We start from the raw sequence: 22,507 nt of genomic DNA, 5'->3' as shown, positions 1-22,507 counted from the left end.
TATAACATATACCCATTATCTTTGTTGTTTTTTAAAAAAATGTTTTTATTTACTTTAGAGAAGGAGGGAGAGGGAGAGAGAGAGAAATAGCAAGCAGCTGCCTCCTGCACACCACCTGTTGGGGACCGAGCTCCCAACCCAGGCATGTGCCCTGAGAGGAATTGACCCAGTGACCTCTCCATGTGTGGGAAGATGCTCAACTGAGACACACTAGCCAGGGCATATTATACACATTGTCTTTTTTTAAGACTTTATATTTCTACTATTGGGTCATCTATCTTGGTGCTTCCAGAATGTGGGTTCTAATTTTCAGCTTTCCGTTCATTCCATGGTTGGAAACACATCCCTTGTCTTCCAGCACTATGCTTCATCTAGTTTTTCTTTTCATTTTGTCTTCTTCTTTAACACATTATTATGGTTTTGTGAGGACATTTTAATAATTATGACTTTTTATAATTACAGAAACATGTCTGGTGGTTTGTTAGAGAAAAGAGTCACTAGTCATATTTTAAATTCTGTATTAAAAATTGTTTTCTTCTTTTGATGCCTTAAGCAATCTTTTTGATAGTAGATGGCATGACATTCCCAAAGTTACTGATAATTCATCATCACTGTGAAAATGACTAAACCTTTCTCTGAGTTTCTTTCTTTGGGAAAATAAAGTTAACATTGCCTTTTTCCCCGTACCAAATTAAGAGATAAGGTTAATCTCAAGATACAGAATATGGTTTAGAATTTGGGCTGTGGATAAAACTGCCTAGGTTCAGATCCCTGCTCCATGAAAATCATACAAAGTTTAATTTTTTCATGTAAAAATATGTTTTTATAACTATTATATTTTACAATTAATCCATTCAAGGAAGATTCTGGTTCATGTCTAATTTATATTTTGTGTCTCTAAAGATACTATTCTCAATTAACACATCTAACACAGTTAAATGTAATTGCTCAAATTTGTAAAGAAATAACACAAAACTTTTAATTAAAAATAAAAATAATAAAGGAAAATAAATTCTATTATTTTGGCCAGAATCTTTAAAGAACAAAAGGACACCCAATCAAATATAGAAATATCAGGGATGTGAAGGAACATGTTAATAAATAAGTGATGTTCAGAAGCAGAGTCTAAAAGCATTAAACATTTCAAACTAAGTTACTTATGTTTTCCTTCTTCCTGGACAGATTCATTTATTTATAATTTTTTATTCCTTTTCTTTAGTTTTTATTGATTTCAGAGAGGAAGGGGGGGGGAGAGAGAGAGAGAGAGAGAGAGAGAGAGAGAGAGAGAGAGAGAGAGAGAAACATGAATGATGAAGAGAGTCGTTGATCAGCTGCCTCCTGCATGCCCACTACTGGGGATTGAGCCCACAAGCTGGGCATGAGCCCTGACTGGCAATTGAATCATGACCTGCTGGTTCATGTGTCGATGCTCAACCACTGGGCCATGAAATGACATGAAAACTCCTGTACTTCTTTAAATTCAAAATAAAGATTTTTTTAGCTATGAAAGCTAAGAAATGTCACAATGTTAAAATCATTCATTTGAACATAATTATTTGTAGACCATCCTAAGTTAGATTGACTGGTGACTAGTAAGTCTATGTCAGTGATGGCGAACCTTTTGAGTTTGGCGTGTCAGCATTTTGAAAAACCCTAACTTAACTCTGGTGCCATGTCACATATAGAAATTTTTTGATATTTGCAACCATAGTAAAACAAAGATTTATATTTTTGATATTTATTTTATATATTTAAATGACATTTAACAAAGAAAAATCAACCAAAAAAATGAGTTCGCGTGTCACCTCTGACACGCGTATCATAGGTTCGCCATCACTGGTCTATGTGATAACATTTTTACAGTGAGATAAAATGATTTTTAAGCAACTAAATGGTACTATGATGAAGGTAAAATTAATGAGATATTCTATAAAATGAATGCACATATTTATTTAAAAAATTTAGAATCACTTATCTATTTTTCACCAGCAAAGATGAGGAATTATCTTTAATCCTAATTTTTTAACCTTTAATTCTATCTTAATATTCATTAAGGAATTTTGTAATGAACTACTGACAGACCCATTAGGACACCATATATGCTTGCTTTTGCAGGTTCTTCAGGAATGCAGTCCCCTCACATGGTTGTATATGCTACCTTTATTCCTCTCTATTTGTTTGAAAAGAGGATCTTTTCACTAGAGACGATGGTGAGTACTCATGTCCGGGAGGCACAGTATCATTTATGGTTTGTGTGTGTGATTACTTCTTGTGATAGAAGGCATATCTGGGTTTAAATAGAAACCACTCCTTCCTGTAAAAGTCTGCCATGCAACAAGGGCAATGTCGTCAAGCTAATAGGACATAATGTGCCATTATGAATATATAGTACCAGTTTCTCTGCTTTAATTCAAAGTTAATTCACTTTGGCATGGGTACATCTAAGTGTGCTTCCCAGCCCTCCCTCCAACTTGAGCCTCTTGTGAAGTTCTTAATAGGCCATCTCAGCCCTAGTTTGTTGTTTGTTCGGTTGGTTGTTTTTAATTTCTTTTTTTATGGCACTGACTAAGGTGCTATCTTAGATATTTCCGAGAGATTTAAATGCTCCAACACCAAGGGCTACAAAACAGTATGAGCCATGCTTTTGGAGTCCATGGTCTCAAGTAGAGGAACCACTTAAACACTTTTAAAGCTGAAAAATGTAAGGATGGGTGAAGGCATTACCAAAAGAAAAGGTCTCAAAAGAATCCCTGTGAACTTCTTTCTGGCCATCCTCCTTAAAAACTAACATTTAAGCACAAAGTTAAGTTTTGAACTTAAAACATGAAAAAAATGACATTTATTCATTAATTCAACAGATATTTATTGTTACTCGAATGAGCTAGGCTCTGAGCATGATGAACAAGATTAACAAAGTGCCTCCCACCTCTCTGCCCCCAGAACATTTTGTCTAATGAGTAAGGCAGACAAGCAAACTACAGCAATGAAGTTAGAAAACTGCTCTGAGAGCCCCTGAGGTGCCTGGCCTATGGTAGTGATGGTGTTCAAATAATGAGTTGGATGAGTGACTGAGTGGATGGGAAACTGAATATGGCACACAGAGCAGAAACACATCTTCCTGTCTAATGGTTGGCTACAGAAGTCTTCCCAAAGAAGAAATGCTTAAGCTGTGGCCTTAAGAAGTTAGCCTAATAAATAAAAAAATGCTCAAAGCAGAGGAAAGCCTGAAGTGAAGGAGAACCCACTGGGTTCAGGGAACTGACTACAGGTTGAATAGATGGCAAGGGAAACATCTTAGAGGCAACTTGAGAAGTGAAAGGGAGTCAGGACAGAAAGAGAATTATTATTCCTCCTGACAATAGCTTCAGGGACTCGAGGCTCAGGAATTAGCCCAGTGTCTGTAGCAGTAATTAAATGAACTTCAAGGCTGTAATGAACTGTCTGTACTCTCACAGTTTTCCTAACCTGACTGCTAATTATTTTATATTACCCACTAGGATGGTCTAGTTCTCCTGGTAAAAATCAAAATTCAATGGAGGTGTAATGTCTTAAAGATAAATCTACTGGAAAAAAATATCTGTTCTAATGGAATTTTGTTCAATGGAGTACATTGATAAAATTTATAGCCCCAAAGATAATGAGCCCAACATATAAAATAAAGAAAATACCTTATATTTTTTTGGTCCAGAATACAGAAAAGACAGCAAAACTTGGGAAGGAAAAATGTGCCATGAGCATCCCACATTTTCCCCATCTTCTTGCTCTTGGGTATTCTAAACGCATTTAGTTTTATTTAAATGGGTCCTAAAAAGGCCTCTCCCATCTGCTCAAACCCTACTTTTGGAATATTTGAGGTGGGCTGGGAAAAGGGAGTGAAAGGGTCTTATGGGCAAGGAAACTTCAATTCATTAATTATTTTTAAATATTCTTAAGTGCCTAGTTAGCATTTCATTAGAACAGTGATTCTCAACCTTTCTAATGCCGCGACCCTTTAATACAGTTCCTTGTGTTGTGGTGACCCCCAATTTTATTGTTACAAATTGAACATAATTAAAGCATAGTGATTAATCACAAAAACAATACGTAATTATATATGTGTTTTCCGATGGTCTTAGGCAACCCCTGTGAAAGGGTCGTTTGACCCCCAAAGGGGTCGCAACCCACAGGTTGAGACTGCTGCATTAGACTGTTTCACTATTCTAAATTCCTCTCTGTCCCTAATTCTAATCAAAGGAAACTTGAGATCCTTTAACAAAGCTTCTCAACATCAAACTATAACTACTAATAGCATTACCTTACATCATTCAGCAATATTGTGTGCTAGCAATAAAATGAAGCATGAGAAATTGGCTTACATACCTTAAATCCGGCTAGTGAGTACTTTTGCAGATTATTCAAACAATGCAATATGTACCAATATCAAACTTAATTATTTCACACAATAACTTACACTTTCAAAATATTTTAAATTGTTTTGTTTTGTAATGTTTGACAGCTCCAAAACAGAAAGTAAATAGACTACAATTTTGGTTGAAATTGTTAGAAGGGATTGAGATTTGCACTAAATTTTATGAATAGTAAACTATCTTAGAAATATGCAGTTTATAAAGACCACTGGGAGTATGTTTTCTATTTTTGATATTACTTCAATGTAGATTCTGTAGCAATATAATTTTTGTTACAATAACTGAGGCATTATCTTTTTTAATAGCAGTCATAACTTTTATAAGTTCCCATGAAAAGAATTACTTTAAAGTATTGGGAAATTTCTAAAATTTGACAGGTTAAAACTAGGAAAAAAGTTAAACTTTAGAACATGCATAAAAGTCATTTTTAAGCTACTATTAGGCATAATTCCAGAGTTTCTGATTTTTTTTTCAATAAATTACTAACATTTCACAAAAGATTAAGTGGATGTGACAGTTTTATTTTTTATTTAGTCCTTTTTTTAAAAAAATCACTGTCTCTTTATTTTGAATTTTTATAACACTTTTAATGGCTCACCTGGACTCAATAGCACCCGGATGGACTCCTTACAATTATTGTTACAATGATTAACTAATCTCTGGATTCAGGAGGAACTGTCCTATCTTACAGATGCCCCACCCCCTCCCTATTTGGTGTCTCCCTGAAGTTTAGATTGAGCTATAGAGAGAGTCACAAGAGCAAGGCATGTTCTAGCCGAGGCAATGATTTGGAGTAGCCTGAAAGGTGGGCTTCTGGTCCTAACGACAGCTTTATAAATTTACATTTTCAGGCATTTCTATTCCCATAGAGATCAATGATGCAAAATCGCCAGGAGAGTAACAGTTACTGGTAAAACTGACTTTAATGTAGTTAATATTTTATTTTATTTTAACAGTTTCAACATTTAGACTGTGAGCATCAGAATTTGGCTACAATGTAAATTCCTTTCATCTTCACATTCTTCTTGAGTTCTTATGACCTATCTCAGCCATCAGTCACTAACTGAAGTTCTGCTTCAGTATTATTCGGAATTGCTCCAAAGCCGAGTGGCTTCAGGAGATCTGAACGGTGGAATACGGGAAGCATCATCTGTTTGGGAATCTACTTGCTCTGGCAGGATACAGGGCAGACTCTCTCCTCTGTCCTATGAATGGCTCCATTGTCAGAGGGACCACGGGGATTTCCTGTGGGGAACTGCTGTTTGCAGGCGAGGGCATAAACTGTGGACAAGGCAACTGATTATCCCCAGACACTCAGTGCAGTAGATTTTATGAACATTCTGTAGCTATTGCTGGACACACACACACACATACACACACACACACACACACTACATATTAAGTACCTGTATTAAAGTTTAAATCTATAAATACCCCAATTGATTACTTTGGACTAAAACCAATGTACTAAGATTTTCACAATCTCATAGAATCAAACTTTTAGAACTCAAAAGTAGCTTATAGTTCTTGAGTCTCATTTTGTAAATAAGGAAATGGGGCCACAGAAAAATGAAGAGATGTTAAAAACGCAAAAGGTAATAGTGCTTATGCTAAGAGACGTAGTAATATGGGTGCTTATTTTTTTTCCATTATTACCACTACATCTCTATAATGGTGGCAGTATTTCTATAATGGCAAAAGTAGTATTGTTTTAAATGCATGAGGCAATGGCAAGCATCCTTTTAAATCTGCCTTCTACCTGTTAGACCACTTCTGCTGAGAAGCTCAGAGAATATGGCCTGTCCCACATCTGCAGCCATCCCGTGCTGGTCACCAGAACCAGGTCCTGCCCACTTATAGCACCACCGAAACCACCACCAGTGCCTGCCTGGAAACTCATTCGTCTAAAAAGGGAAACTGTGATAACAGCTGAACCTCAAGGTATGGTGTCCATTGTCTGAAAGTCTTTCCAATCAACGTCACTCTGTATGCAAGTCTCATAGTTTCATTTGTAATGAAAGTTGTGTTGCCCTAGCTGGTTTGGCTGAGTGGATAGAGCATTGGCCTATGGACTGAAGGGTCCCAGGTTCGATTCTGGTCAAGGGCACATGCAGGAGGCAGCTGATCAATGATTCTCTCTCATCACTGATGTTTCTATCTCTCTCTCCCTCTCCCTTCCTCCCTGAAATCAATTTAAAAAAAAAAAGAAAGATGTATATTAACGCAAACAACCCAACATTATGCCTAAAGCCTTCATTGAATTTTATGTCTCCTTTGTAAAGTATATGATTATCTAACCACTAGTATGTGGTATACCTGAAACATACAAAATAATATTGAATGTAATATATATATATATATATATATATATATATATATATATATGTATATATATATATATTTATATAATACATGCTTGTCATTAAATTTTATATCTTTAAAGGATTAATTCTTCATAAAAAGATACGGCAATTTGTTCTATGCATAAACTGACCTGCTATATTAAGGCCATTATGATTATTATTGTGATAGAAAAGTGGTTTGTAGTAAATAATACAGAAACTTGGGTAGCATAGGTTAAACTACTACAGTGGAATTTCTAATATGGAAATCACTCTAGGTTACCCTGTAGGACATAACCTTTGAAATAACTGGTTTCTATTTATAACTTCTATAGGAATCGGACTTTTGTCCTGGATACCCTCCTGTGTTCACCTTATCATAGAGCCACCTAAGGAGTGGCATTCGTCCTCAGAAATAGATGCACACTGGCTGAGAGGGGCAGGGGAACCGTTCCCACCCTGTTGTTATTCTCTCAGCTCATTGCTAAATTCCTCACAACCCATGCCAAATTTTTCACTTCTTCAATATTTTTCTTTACAAGTTTTTTTCCATGCACATTAACTGAATGAGAGAGAGATGAAGATGGCAAGAGAAGAAATGAAATAGTAATTGAAAAGTCAATTTTAAAGTAGAAGCACAAACATAAGGAGATGGAATTAAAACAAAAAAAGCACTAATAATTTAAAAATTATGACCTACCAGAATAACTCATAATTAATGTTTCAGCGAACAGAGCCTTTCCATAGTGACTTTAGCAATTGTGGTTTTTTATGAAGGATGATAAAAAACTGGAGTGCTATGTTATATGTGTTATGTGTTATTATTAAACAAACTTAAATTATGTTTAATAATAACAACAGCTTTTGTCATTTTTGGTGTTCATTTTCTTGCTTTTGCGTTTTCTACTTTTGTCTTTTCTAAGACCTCATCATTATCTAAGTGCATTCACCCCTCCACAGTACTTCACATCCCAGAGGTTACATTAGGGGCTGTGTTCACAGGCCTGTCACCTGAAGGAACAAGAAAGCCAAAGCCACAGTGAACATACCAAGTGCAGGTTTACAGAAGGCATCCCTGTGAAGCTTGTCAATATGCTTCAAGCCTTTGATCCCATGTACCATGGTTTGTACCTCTACTGGCGGTGATGCTTGGTGTCGCTCCCGGTGCCAACTCAAGCATCACCGATCCTTCATTGCAGGTGACAGGATCCTTCATTGCACACCTCAGTCACAGTGTAATACAAACATCTCAGTGGTACTCAGGGTCCTAAATCTGCAATAGCCACATGCATTGGAATATATACCTATTCCTCACCTCCTACTTCCAACCATAGTTTCCACATTTAAAAAATATAAATAGCAACTGCTAGCCATGTCATTTTCTTCACATTTACTTTCTGCCTACATTCATACAGCCAGTACAGCTGGTAGCAAAGACTTCTCTAGCACAAATGTTTTATTCTTGCCAAGAAAGAACAAAGAATAAAGAAATGTCTGGTTTGGGTGGAGAGGAGAAATGGTCAATTTGTTCTTTATTTAGGCCTATCTGCCTCTCTACCTCCTGCTTGATTGTGTTAGTCATCTCTTTACATTTCTTTTGTTTCTGCAATGGGCTATTGGTGCCGAAAAGTGCCATCAGACACTGGAAAGGAAAGAAACTCTTTTATCTTTAAACACAATATTTTCGTTAAATGCACAGAGACACATTTAAAATCACTGTTCATCCAGATCATCAAGGAATTGCTAAATGAAAGGAAAATATTAAACATATAGATATTTTCTATTTCACTACTGATTGTTGTGTAATTCTATGTGAGTGACTGCTTTTGTAAGCTGGTCAAAAAAATTAAGGAATCGTGGGATTCCATAGTCACAGTGTCCCACCTCGAGGCTTACACATAATTGTCTTTCTCCTTTCAATTGGGTTTAATGTTTAGGGTGAAAACTAACAGGAAATAGAGAGAGAGCATTTCAGAGGCTACCCCAGAGCAAGCACAGAAAAGTCATGTGTATGTGTCAAAGCTTCAGTTTCTCTCCAGTGGGCATCCCTTCGCCGTTCTAGTAGCCTCTGTTAGAATAACCTTCCTTAATGTTTAATTTCAGTGTTCACCAGGCCAGTGCATAGTCTGTGTCCCGTGTCCACTGAGAATTCCTTCGAGGTTAGCTTTACATTCCTAGGAACATCCACATGTCCTTTCTCGACCTCCTGCTTTCTTTGCTGCTCATGACCTTCACTTTGTTACGTTTCTGTTCTTCCACTACTACTTCCCTGACTTAGTCCACGTTTCCTTTTCATGTCCTAAGCGATTGCGCAGGGGTTAGCCAAGAGAACACCTTTTCTTATTTTTAGTAAAAGACTTTTATAGAAAGCCACTCCTGTACTTGAAATAGCAAATGCCAAGTAATAACTCCAAAAGCCATTGCTAATGTTCTCCATTGACACTCCATTGTTTCATGCTGCAAACCTGAAAAGCAACTGAGGAGTAAGCTAAAGAATCTCATATTGGCATGACTGATAAGCTTTTTACCTTTTCTTTTCTTTTCTTTTCTTTTTCTTTTTTTTAAGAAAAACGACCTTATGTATCCTAGGACATTCCTATTTCACTCTATTGAAATTTGATGGGTAAATAGTAAAGTAATTAGTATTACATGTAATCTTAGAAGATGGAGAAAAAGAACATCACACTGCTTTTTTCTCTTCAGAAATAATACAAAAGAAGCCTGAACAGTTTCTTGAAATATCAAGTCCATTCTTGAATTTTAGAATGACTCCCTTTACAATTCCAACAGAAACGTAAGTATGTTACATTCCTTTTTTTAAAATTTAAGAATGGATTTTACTTATGTTTTTTTTTTCAAAGCCATTTATTTATTTATTTATTATTTATTTATTTATTTATTTATTTATTTATTTTACATTTTATTTTTTACTTTTATTGGGGTGACATTACTCAACATGAACATATAGGTTGCATGTGTGGATTACTAATTTACAAAATCTGTACGTAGGACCATGTGCCCACCACCCAAAGTCAAATCTCCTGTCACCTCATATTAAGATCCCTTTCTTCCCCCACCCCCCTCCCTCTTGCAACCACCACACTGCTGTTTGTGTTCATAAGTTTCAGTTTTATATTCCACATATGAGTTAAATCATATAGTTCTTAGCTTTTTCTGTTTGACTTATTTCACTTTGCATAATGTTCTCAAGGTCCATCCATGTTGTACATGATGCTGTTTCACCCTTTCTTATGGCCATGTAGTACTACCTTGTGTATGTATACCACATCTTCTTTATCCAGTCCTCTATCGTAGGGCACTTTGGCTGTTTCCAACTCTTGGCCACCGAGAATAATGCTGCAATGAACATAGGGGTGCATATAAATGATTTTGAGTTTTGGGGGTATATACCCAGGAGTGGGATTGTTGGGTCATATGGTAGCTGTATTTTTAATTTTTTGAGGAATCACCAGACTGCTTTCCATAGTGGTTGTACCAGTCTACATTCCCACCAGCAGTGAATGAGGGTCCCCTTTTCTCTACAACCTCTCCAGCACTTGTTGTTGCTTGCCTTGATGATAATGGCTACTCTGGCTGGTGTAAAGTGGTATCTCATTGTATTTTAATTAGCATTTACCTGATTGCCAGTGAGGTTGAACATCTTTTCATGTACCTCTTGGCTGTTTGTATGTCTTCTTGGGAGAAATGAAGGATGTTACATTCTTTCCCACAAATGCATCTTGCTCTCGAAAAAGTATTTTGTCGTTTGTGTGGTTAAAAATAACACCAAATGGGAGCATTTTGAAAAATATTAATTTAATGAAAAGGTGAAATATATGTATAAAATATAGTAGAGGATAGTTCTTGGATCTTGTACAGCTTGTGATTTCACTAATCTACTTAATTAACAAACATCTCTTTCTTACTTTTTATGTGTGAGTGTTATGGGCTGAATGTTTAAGCCCTGCTAACATTCAGATGCTGAAGCACTGACCCCAGTGTGGCTGTTTTTGGAGATAGGGCCTCTAAGGAAGTGTGGTTAAATGAGATCATAAGATTAGCGCCCTCATAGGAGACAGAGTTCTCCTCTCTCTCTCTCTCTCTCTCTCTCTCTCTCTCTCTCTCTCTCTCTCTCTCTCTTTCTCTCTCCATCCACTGAGGAAAGGTTATGGGAGGGCACAGCTAGAAGGTAGCTGTCTGCCATCCAGGAAGGGTGTTCTCACTAGAAACTGACCATGTCGTCACTCTGACCCCAGACTGACAACCTCCAGAGCAGTGAGAAAATAAATTATTGTCTCAGCAACCCAGCAAACATAGAAAACTACAACAAGGCACTATATTTCACTTGAAAATAGGAAGACAGCACACTGTCTGGCCCACAGAGATGTCAACTCCTGGGGAAGCTGTATGGATAAGGAAATAATTGTAATAAAGTATAATTGTCATAACAAAGGTATGTCCCAAGTGCTATGGTTGCCCCTCCACGAGCCTATTTTGCAGAAAGAATTAGAACCCCGCATGAAGCCTTGATGGCAATGACTGCGCAGGCGGTGGAAGAACTTGCCACCGGCCTGTGATACAGGTGGCTCTCTTTGTAAATGTCATGGCTCCTCATCTCCCTGTCGGAAGTATAGTATGTGAGGGCCTGCCTGGCTTCTCTCCCTGGATCACCCACAGATAACCTAATTCAGAGCTGCACTTCAAAGCTGCAATGGAGGCTTTACCTGAGGCCAAAAGTTCCAGTCAATTGCTGAGGAGGTGATTGGAGAGTTACCTCACCTCTCCATCATTTCTTGCCCCGTTGTCCATGTCTTCCCCTGGCCTCTGCTGCCTCCAGTTTAAAATTCAACCAGAGAGGCTCCAGGGTAAGCTCACAGACTTCGGGTGCCCTCCCCTTTGTCCTAATGGGATTTGGGGTTCTCTGCTTTGTTGGGTTTTGCTGTCAACCTGTTCTTATCTGTCTCTAAGGCAGTGGTTCTCAACCTTGGCTGCACATTAGAATCACCTGGGAATCTTTTTAAAATCCTGATTTCTGGGCCTCATCCTCCGGAAATTCTGTTTCTTTGTTACTAATGTTGTGGCCTTGTCATAAATGTTTCCCTCCACGTCCCGCGTGGTTCAGGGTTCAATATCTGGAAGAGGAGCCGCACACAAATGAAATAGAAAAGACAAGAGATAATTTGGAAACATTGGGGGACCAGGCGGGTAAGTCCAACTCAAGAGGAAGGACTTCCACCCATGTTCAGTCCGCACCGACCTTTTATAGTCTGAGGTAAACAATGCAGTGGTTACCATAGTTACAGTTCTTGTGAGTTTCACCTGTTTTGATCATGTTTACACTCCCTGCACTTCCCTCAGCCCATTAGCTTCTCAGGTAAGATCTGGGGAGTGTTATAAGGTCAAGCCTAATTATGCTAAGAGGACTGAGCCCTCTAAGCTGGGACTTGTTTGTGACTTTGCCAGCAGGTCAGTCCGAGGCTCAACCCTATTATCAGTTTCCCACAGGCCTCACCCCATAACAAAGAAACAGAATTTCCGGAGGATGAGGCCCAGAAATCAGGATTTTAAAAAGATTCCCAGGTGATTCTAATGTGCAGCCAAGGTTGAGAACCACTGCTCTAAGGAATGTGTTACTGTTCTAATTATGGCACCTCTACTTTGCCAGTTCTGTATGATTTTGCTTTTATTTCTTCTGAGATCCCAGTGGGGTTGTAGGTGGGAGGAGTGCAATACATTTGTGTTCAGTTTGGTGTCTTGAACTGGATGTGTAACTCTGGTTGTGATTCCCTGCTTCTCCCGCACCCTCATTTGCATTTCACCTGCCATGGCTGTTCTCTCCTCTCTGCTCCTTACCCATCGGATCCAGAACTCACTTTACCTTAATTATCCTCTAGTTCTTATCCTTTAGAATCAACCAAACAAAAGCAAAACGAACAAGAAAAATACTCCCAAATTTGTGCATCCAGCAGACTTTTTAATGGTACATGGAAAGTAAGGATAGGTTGAGGGAAATATTATATTTTGGTCCCATTTGAGTAACCCAGTTAATTAAAAGAGAGGATTAGATACTCCAGCTTTTAAATAGTTCAGTCACTCTACTATTGGGAAATCCCATCGGCCACCATTCTCCATAGTCTCCAAGCTTCTCGCCATGTTGCATAGTCTTGTCCATCTTCTCCTCAGGCTGGTCTCTCTCCATCTCTTCAGCTCTCATTCAGAGAGCAGGCTAGCCTTCCGTTTTGGTTTTGTGCTGCCTCCTCACAGATGGTGTTCTCAAACCACTTCTTACCTCACCCTTCCCTTACTCCTTGATCTAGCAAGTAGTGTGTTCTGCCAAGATGTTTCCTAAATGAATACAGTTCTTCCCCAAAAAGGATTAACCTGTGAAGCTATTAAAGCAATATGCCTCAGTTTTTCACTGTCTTTCTATGTATCAGATCTTTATATATTTAACAATTATATACCTATTAGATTTCTAGACAGGTAAAGAGAATATTGTATAAATTATTTTCCATTCCTGTTAGACTTTTCAGTTACAAAAGCCAATGTGGCTGCTTTTTCTACCAATTCTACCAATGAATTAGACTTCCTGCCATTTTGGGACAGAAATAGTCCTAACTAATAGTATAATATAAATGACACAAATGCTATCATCATTGTTGTCATTAATTTGATAAAAAAACTCGTGTTATGTCACCTATTTGTTTATGTTATGAATATATTATACAATGTCTTTTCTTCCTAAGTAGAGCAAACTCTAAGGTTTCCTTATCTAAATGAATCATACTGAGTATTGTTGCTCTGCTGTTTTTCTTATGTCGGAGGGACTTCAAGAAACTACTTAACCCAACACTCAATGGCCCCAGACGACCAGCCTTTTCTGGAATGTGTTTGTTTGGTTGGTTTAGTTGTAGTTTTAATTTTGCTTTCACAGTTCCGATTATTGTTTTATCAATGCTCAATATTGTCTGCTTCTAGTAACTTTGCTTCCTCCAAATTTGGCCCTAAATTTTTGGGTGCAATGAGAAACATCACCAAATTTTTTAAATTGATTAATGGCTTAAATATAATTAGAATGGGGACCTTAAGAATGCATATTAGTCAGATATTTTGTAGATTGTAAGAACCGAGGCTGAAAACCACTGAGAAAAATTTTCTCACGGTTCAGAATGCCACCCAGACTTCTAAAACAGTGATGGCGAACCTTTTGAGCTCGGCATGTCAGCATTTTGAAAAACCCTAACTCTGGTACCATGTCACATATAGAGAATTTCTGATATTTGCAACCATAGTAAAACAAAGACTTATATTTTTGATATTTATTTTATATATTTAAGGGCCATTTAACAAAGAAAAAATCAACCCAAAAAATGAGTTCGCGTGTCACCTCTGACACTCATGTCATAGGTTTTGCCATCACCTAAAATCTCTATGAGAGAATCTAAAATCCCTGTGTCAACAGGGACCACAAACAGGTTTCTTTTATAACCAGAATTCCTCAATCTACTTTCTTTCTTGATCTTCCTATGCCTCCTTTCAGCTTTATGACCTGATTAAGGTATATTAACTTCTATAACCCAAGTCCAGGTGACTAACACTTGATTGAATTCAACTAGCCTGTTCACCACTTGAAACTGTTACGAATTTGCTAGCGTATTTGCTTTAGCTATCAGATGCAAACACGAAGATAACGTGAATGGCATTTCATCCCATCTGAATGTAATGTCCCTTCTCCCACTTTGCTGTAGAAATCTCAGTTCTCAGGTCAACATAAAAGCAAGCCTTTTTCCCCAAGCCCTTGAAAGTGACTGCTACCACTATTGCTATTCATTGGAACAGACCCTGTGCTGCAACAAGCCAGACTCACCCACTGGCCTTGTTTGTCAGAATGGAAGCCTAATAAATATGCGTGTTCTGCCCTCTAGTGGCAGCTTCAGGGAACTCAGAGACGTGTGGAATCAGGGGGATTGAAGTTTTCTTGAACACTGGCAAGGAAAAAAAATCAAAACTTTTAGGAAGTCTGTATACATGAATTTAATTTTATCTTTGAACACACCTAAAAACATATATGTATACATATATACTAAAACAAATGTCTTTTTATTGAGCTTATAAATGTCTCACTATGCAATGATGATTTGGAGTCATATCTGCAATTAGGTACTTGAAAGGAAATACTATAAACTTGGGTAGTTACTATGGATGTTTCAGTTATTAGCTTGAGTGCTCATCACTCATAATTAAATCTGACTCTGAGCTCTATTTCCCTCATACATAACTGATGCTTAGGTAAATCAATTCTAAATGTGGTCAAATTCCTATGTTCTGTTCATCGACATTCAAACTTGATAGCTGTTGTTTTAAAATAAATAGTGCTGATAGAGGATATTTCTTTGGTCTTATAAAAGAAGTTTAATGTTGTTGACAGGAAAGAAATATGATTGTTTGTAAAAGAATGACAATGATGAAATGAACAAAATCATAACATTCGTTGTTGACAAACTTCAGTTAGTTAATATATAATGAAACATTATTCAACAATCATAAATAAGGAAATCTTGCCATTTGCAACAACATGGGTGGATCTTGAGGGTATTGTGCTAAGTGAAATAAGTCACAGAGAAAGACAAATACCATATGAGCTCACTTATATATGAAGTCTTAAAACAAAGAAACAAACAGCAACAAAAAAAGAAAAAAGAAAAGAAAACCTCCAAAAATAAAATCATAAGTACAGAGAACTTAGTGCAGAGGTTGGTTAGATTGGTGGGTGGGCAAAATGGGTAAAGGAGGTCAAAAGGTACGAAATTGCAGTTATAAAATAAATGTCATGGAGGCAAAATGTGTAACATGGTGAATGTAGTTAATAACACTGTATATATTTGAAAGTTACTAAGAGAGTAGATCACAAGAAAAAATCATAAGTATGTGTGGCTATGAAAGTTAACTAGATTTGTGGCAATCATTTTACAATATATACAAATTTCTAATTATAACTGAAACTAATATTATCTTATATGCCAATTATATTGCAATAAAAACTGCAATTGTTTATCAGTAACATTAAAGAAGAGATAAGATAACAAGTTTGTTTTTGCTTTCCATTAGTCGTTTCGTACAATCTTTTATTAAGAAAGGGATGCCTCCAGCATCTGGTTTATCTTCCCTTCCTGAAAATGATGAGAGCACAACCTGTACCCAGTCAGAAGTAAGTCAAGTGACAGGAACTACATCTCCGGTAACTATGCTACTCTTACTATTGACCCAGTTCTTAATTATAATAGATGTTTCTTCCATTGTGAAATATATTCTACATAAAAAAAGATGTGTAACATGCATCTGAACAGAATAAAGAATGCTGTTACAAGAAGCTTCTTATAACTTATGCATCCATCACCTATATTAGCAAAATGAATATTCATCGCTTACAAAAAGTCCCCTATGTGTCTCCCTTCTGAGTTGTATTTGCCACTCAGAGTTTGGCATTAATTAACTCCATACACTTCTAATTTTCCAATTATCTGAACATTTATAAGCCATGTGTATCTTGGTTTAATTGTTAGATAATTGTGCTTAAATGGACTCTTGCATTCATTCTCCTGGGCCTTCATTCACTGAACCTCGTTAATGAGATGCATTTATTTTGCCACATGGTCACTGTTCACTCATTTCACTGGTCAAAGACATTTAATGTATAACTTTCACAGTGGTACCGACCATATCCATTGCTTCTTTAAAAAATATATATTTTATTGATATTTAACAGAGAGGAAGGGAGAGGGATAGAGAATTAGAAACATCAATGAGAGAGAAACATCGATCAGCCGCCTCCTGCACACCTCCTACTGGGGATGTGCCTGCAACCAAGGTACATGCTCTTGACTGGAATCGAACCTGGGACCTTTCAGTCCACAGGCTGATGCTCTATCCACTGAGTCAAACTGGTTAGGGCCAGGGCTATTCTTGAATGTCCCTGTACACATGCGCAAGAGTTTTTTTAGTTCCAGAGGTGGTAAACTTTTATATGTCATGGCTTCCTTTGTCAATTTTCTAAAATTTTAACATACAATGAAAGCAAATCATCTCTTTCTGTGTATTAGTTGAGTATTTTTGATAGGAAACGGGAAGGCACTATAGCCTTCTTTCCTCAATTGTCTTGTGACACACTTTATTGTACATATGCACTTACGGAATTTATGACATTAAAGAGCTATCCATTGGAAGCAACTTAATGACATTGATAGACCTTGTCAACTGGAAGCTTCAGTTCAGGATAATTGGGGATGAATGAGCTTCCTTTGAAGGTGGGATTAGTTCCAAATATCAGATTTCCCTGGACTCTGGTCAGTTTATCCAGTTGAGGGTCCTCTAATTGCTCTCCTGGGGGGCAATGGGGTCACAGGGATTGGCATGCACTTATCCATTGTTATTGAAGCCAAGCAGCACAGGATTACTGACTATTAAGGTTGAGTATGTGAACTTCCTCTCTACATTGTAGACTCTGCTGCTTCCCACAGTATCTGTGAACCCAGATCTGAAGGTTTCTCATGTAATTTCTTCACATGTAGCAATTTCTAGGGTCTTGTTCAGGCAGAAGCAGGATAGATGTTAAATGGATTAGAGAGAAGTGAAGATTTATCTATTCTTTATATAGATATCAACCCCTTTCTGAGTTTTCAGCCCATATCTCTTTTCTCTATTTCTCAGATACCTGCTAATTGTTTCTGGTGTCCTGAGGCTCCGCTGGGCTTCTTTCTCACTAGCACTTAGTTATTCAGTTATCGCTATTATATTATCACCTCCATCTACTTTACATTATCCAAAATATTGTTGACATTACCCATCATCAGTATGTACAAATTTACACCATTTTAACTTCCATACTTATTTTAATTGTGTTTGAGAGAAAATAAGTTGTAAATGTGAATTCAACTTACTTTCCCTGTTAAAATTTTGAGGAATCATTTTTATAATTTGAAACCAGTTTTTTTTATAATCTGTCCACTAATTGCCTATTATAACATCATTATATTCGATCTGTGTTAATAACAGTTGCCTCATACTGAGATATATATATCTATCTACTTAGGGATATTATTGTTTTAATTTAACTTTTATTATAAAATTAAATCATGGAATGCCCTCAGATATTCTGTATTTTAATGTCAAATTTAAATCCTCAAGAAATTATTTAATTAAATCGACCTCTTGAATTTTAAGGTTAAAAAAATTCTCTGTTTTACTGTATGCTTTAGTATTTTAAGAAATATATTCTAATGTTTAAAAGACTATATTAAGTTTTAAAAACTGTGATGCTTTAGAACTATAATGTTTTGTTTATAAATGGTTTCTTAATGTGCTTTTTTTAAATTCACAGGGTAATGTTTACTCACAAGTTATACACGGAAAAGGTAAGTGAATCTTCTCAAGACTTTGCCTCTTGACAGCTTTGAGCTCTCCTCCTGACTCTCAGAAGCCTCTCTCCAGGGTCTCTTCTTATGTAATGAGGCTAATCTGCTCTGGGCTAGAAAAAATCAGATAATCTCACTTGTTTAATTCAAGCTTAAAGTCAAAATAAAAGACAATCTGATTAGTCCCATAAGTAAAGATTATGTGTTTTAATGCACACATGATGTGATCAAAGCACTAAAATATATTAGTTCTTAAACAAAGAAGACTTGGCCAAAACCCAAATCCCCAAAAGTGTTAGGTAGCAAATTTAGGTTCAAGAAGTCTATAGGAATTTTGTGGATTTACCAAATGAGCATGAAATAAGATCATGGAATCACTGACTGTAGGAGCAATTAAGTCACTTACTGAAATACATTGATTCTAATAAATCTTTCAAATTTTCATTTCTCCTTCTGTTATCCAAGCTATCCCCTCTTACATGAATATGTAAGTACATAAGCTAGCTAATTTCTGTTATAACTTTATAATCTCTAAAGAATGTGTGTACAAATTTACAAAGTGAATTAGAAATTTCTAAAGACTCTACTATGCATGTGTTATTAATAAATTATGTTGAGTTATGAAAGTATGTATCTGTATAGACCTCCACAAATCTGAGGCCTGCATGTAAATGATTATCTCAGTAAATGTTTTCTCAAAAGTAGACTTTGAACTGCCCTCTATAATTCTCCATGTCTTGATAACTTAATACTTAACAACATAGGTGGGTTTGACCTGTGGTTGTCTTCTGCCATGCACAGATGAACTGATAGACCTTGCATTGAATGACTCATCCCATCCAGTTGACGGATTGAGTTTGGAAAGAGATCTAATCAGCCTGATAGTAACACTGGATAAATCACAAGAGGAAATTACAGATATGAATACTAGTGTTACTAAAGAAATATGGTTAGATTTTGAAGACTTCTATGCATGCTTTCAGTAAGTATATTTTTCATGTGCATTTAACATAGTGGATATGCAAGGTATTAATTTTTAGCTATTGTTTAAAAGAGTTAAGTCAATATTAGTCTGATGTTGGTATAATATTAAAAAAAAAACTGTTAGGAGGATAAATGGCTGAGCTGATTGTCCACATAGGACAGTAAGAGGCAAGCCGATTTTTAGGCCAGTTTTAGTTTATCCTCAAAGACTTATTTAATTAAAATAAAAGCAGTTTATTCACTGAGGTCATTTTTGTCTCTTTCAGGCAATTTAATACAGTTGTTATTTTTTCCTAGATTTATTAAGGTATAATTGACAAATAAAGTTTTAAGGTATTTAGAGTGTACATGGTTTTGAATTGATATACAAATACATCATGAAAAATCTCCCCCATCGAGTTAATTAATGTATTCATCACCTCACATATTTACCTTTTTAAAATGAGAACACTTAAATTCTACTCTCTTAGTAAATTTCAGTTATACAAGCCAGTGTTATCCACTATAGTCACCATGTTATATATGAGATCTTCAAACGTTTTTATCTTAGAACTGAAAGTTTGTACCATTTTCTCAACCTCTCCCTATTTTCCCCACCTCTCTATTCCTGACAACCACTTTTCTTATCTCTGTGTCATTATTTTTTAACTTTCATCTGTCTTTACTTTGTTCTGCCTATAATTAAATCTAAGAAATTTAACTTGTAATAGTAATTCGTTGAATATAATGACAATAACCTGTTATAAATAATGTTTTTCAGAAATCTATATATTTTCCACAAACCAAGTTCATATTGCTTTAACTTTCAAAAGTCAGAATTCAAGGTAAATAGTCTGATCTCTTCTTCTCTTTCCCTTCTTATACTTAAATCTTTGATAGAATCATGCTGGTAAAAAATACCTTCAAATTTAGCAAGCATTTCTAAATTTGTGACATAAGTATATTTTAAAATCAATTCTTAGGGTTTTCTGCTATTTCTTATCTAGATAACAAGCAAAATTCTGCTACCTCTTATCCCAGTGGTTCTCAACCTTCCTAATGCCGTGACCCTTTAATACAGTTCCTCATGTTGTGGTGACCCCCAATTTCATTGTTACAAATTGAACATAATTAAAGCATAGTGATTAATCACAAAACACTATGTAATTATATATGTGTTTTCTGATGGTCTTAGGCGACCCCTGTGAAAGGGTCATGCAACCCCCAAAGGGGTCGCGACCCACAGGTTGAGAACCTCTGTCTTATCCCCAAGTGTAATCCGTCTGATTATGTTGTAGTGGTTCATTATTATATCAATTCACATGAAGAAAATTTTGATCTGTGAGTATATGAAAGAGAAGCACAAATAAATTCACTGTATTTGATTTCAATTGTTTACTGAAACACATGCAGTTCCTAAAACATAACACACTTTTCACTAACGTTTATGTTGTTATTTTTGCCCATGTTCTTCCCTCGGCTGGGAGTTCATCCTCCTTTATTCATATTGCTTTCATCTAACTCATGCCTATAAATCCTTCATAATAGATAGCATGGATGTCCTTGACCCTGTCTGACCTCCTTCCCTGGCTATAAAATCTGGATCAAGTTCCCTGACTCCACAGACACTGTAGAACCTATTCTCACCAAGACACAGACCTCTCTCCATTCTAACTGCCTGACTACTTCTCGGGGTCCCTTCACCTTCTCACCCAACTAACATCAGCATCTTTAGGAGAAGAGCGCTGCCCTTTTGTGTTCTATTGCGAATCCCATCCTGGCATGAGGCTTACACTCCATCAAATATTGTTGAGTGAATGAATGAACGAATCTCACCTTGAGGGGAATTCTTTGGAAAACTCTGAAACACGTTCTGGGAAACCAAATTGTTCTGAAATTGGCATGTTGCTTGCCCCACACCTCCGGGAGAAGTAGGCAGCACAAGGGGAAGTCAGGAGTCTTGACAATGACTTTTCCTGACTTGGATTGGATGACAACACAGGCAGAGAAAAGCTTTTGAGCATTCCTCAGGAGGGGCTCTGTAGCCGGCTGCCCGGTCTGAAAGTAAGACTCAAATCTGTAGTAATGACTGGGGATGGGGTAGGCAAAACTTATAATTGCAAATAACTGAACCCAGAGTGTGCCGTGAGAGTACTATACAGTTTACAGTTAACTTAGCAATATATCCATGTTCAAACTATTGGTAAAAATAAAATGATAGTCATTTATAGGCGCTTACTCGGTTGCCATCACTGAACTGGGCTCTTCATTGCATTAGCTCCTATAGCAAAGCCTGTGAAAGGACTATTGTGATCATTTTTCAGGTAGGGAAACTAAAGCAGATCAAGGTTGAGTTAATTGCCCAAGATCACCAAACTAGTAAGTGGCAAAACTGAGAACTGTGTTGATGCCTGTGCAGTTCTCGCAGGTGGGCCTTTAGGAGGAGCAGATGAGCGGCTCTGGGGCATCACTGTCTGGTTTTGAATCTGCGTCCCACTTGGGGAGAGACTCTGAGCAAGTTGCTTAACTTCTCTTTGCCTTAGTTTTTTTTTCTCTGTAAAATGGCAGTAATAACAGACCTGCACCATAAAGTTGGAGGGTAAGCGATAATGTATGTAAAATACTTAGAAGAATGCCTGCCAGTAAATGAAAATAAATGTTGGCTGCCATTATTAATTACTAACGGCAGTTTTATTGTATACACTAGAGTCCTGGTGCACGACATTCGTGCACTTGGGCGGGGGGAGGGGGGGCGGGGGGTTGTTCCCTCAGCCCAGCCTGCACCCTTTAGCAGTCAGGAGCCCTCAGGGGATGTCCACCTAAAAGCTTAGGCAGCTTTCAGTTGGACATCCTCAGCACTGCTGGGGAGGTGGGAGAAGCTTCTGCCACCACCGCTGCACTCGCCAGCCATCAGCCCAGCTTCTGGCTGAGTGGCACTCCACCTGTGGGAATGCACTGGCCACCCGGGGGTTAGCTCCTGTGTTGAGCATCTACCACTTGGTGGTCAGTGCACATCATAGCGACCTGTCGTTCCACTGTTCGGTCGATTTGCATATTACCCTTTTATTATATAGGATAACCATTCTAATATATTTATAGGTATATGTGTTTGAAAAATGGCCAACTGTTCTTTATGCTGATCCTATTTTTAAGAAGTGATAGTAAATATATATTGTTTCAATTTTAAAGTCCCAGCTTGGTAAAATAAAATGATGATATCTCTATATGATTCTCTTCATTACCCTGATTTTTTTTTAACATCAATGGTGTGAGAAAATGATAACTTTTTCTTAGCATTATTGGAATGCAAACTTAAAGACATTTAGTATGGCCTTTAAGGCAGGACTGGTTGTAACCTGAGGCCAGGATTCCTGATTCTAGTGGT

The 22,507-nt window shown here is 37.0% G+C and overlaps 1 protein-coding gene across 1 annotated transcript in view; it reads left to right on the top strand.

Annotated features, from left to right (window-relative positions):
- Nucleotides 1–22,507, top strand: part of ADGB (androglobin) — a gene marked incomplete at its 5' end in the record, with an annotated part of 122,874 nt that overhangs the window by 31,606 nt on the left and 68,761 nt on the right. The window contains 7 exons of the mRNA XM_081093567.1: nt 2,116–2,210; nt 6,173–6,347; nt 9,452–9,542; nt 15,857–15,986; nt 18,126–18,159; nt 18,961–19,141; nt 19,904–19,967. Of these exons, the coding sequence (XP_080949693.1) occupies nt 2,116–2,210; nt 6,173–6,347; nt 9,452–9,542; nt 15,857–15,986; nt 18,126–18,159; nt 18,961–19,141; nt 19,904–19,967 (770 nt within the window). The remainder of the gene's footprint in view (nt 1–2,115; nt 2,211–6,172; nt 6,348–9,451; nt 9,543–15,856; nt 15,987–18,125; nt 18,160–18,960; nt 19,142–19,903; nt 19,968–22,507) is intronic.

This window comes from Myotis nattereri, assembly GCF_964212035.1.
Source record: "Myotis nattereri genome assembly, chromosome: 6".
Classification (NCBI taxonomy): domain Eukaryota; kingdom Metazoa; phylum Chordata; class Mammalia; order Chiroptera; family Vespertilionidae; genus Myotis; species Myotis nattereri.
This window is presented reverse-complemented; position numbering and strand designations above follow the sequence as displayed.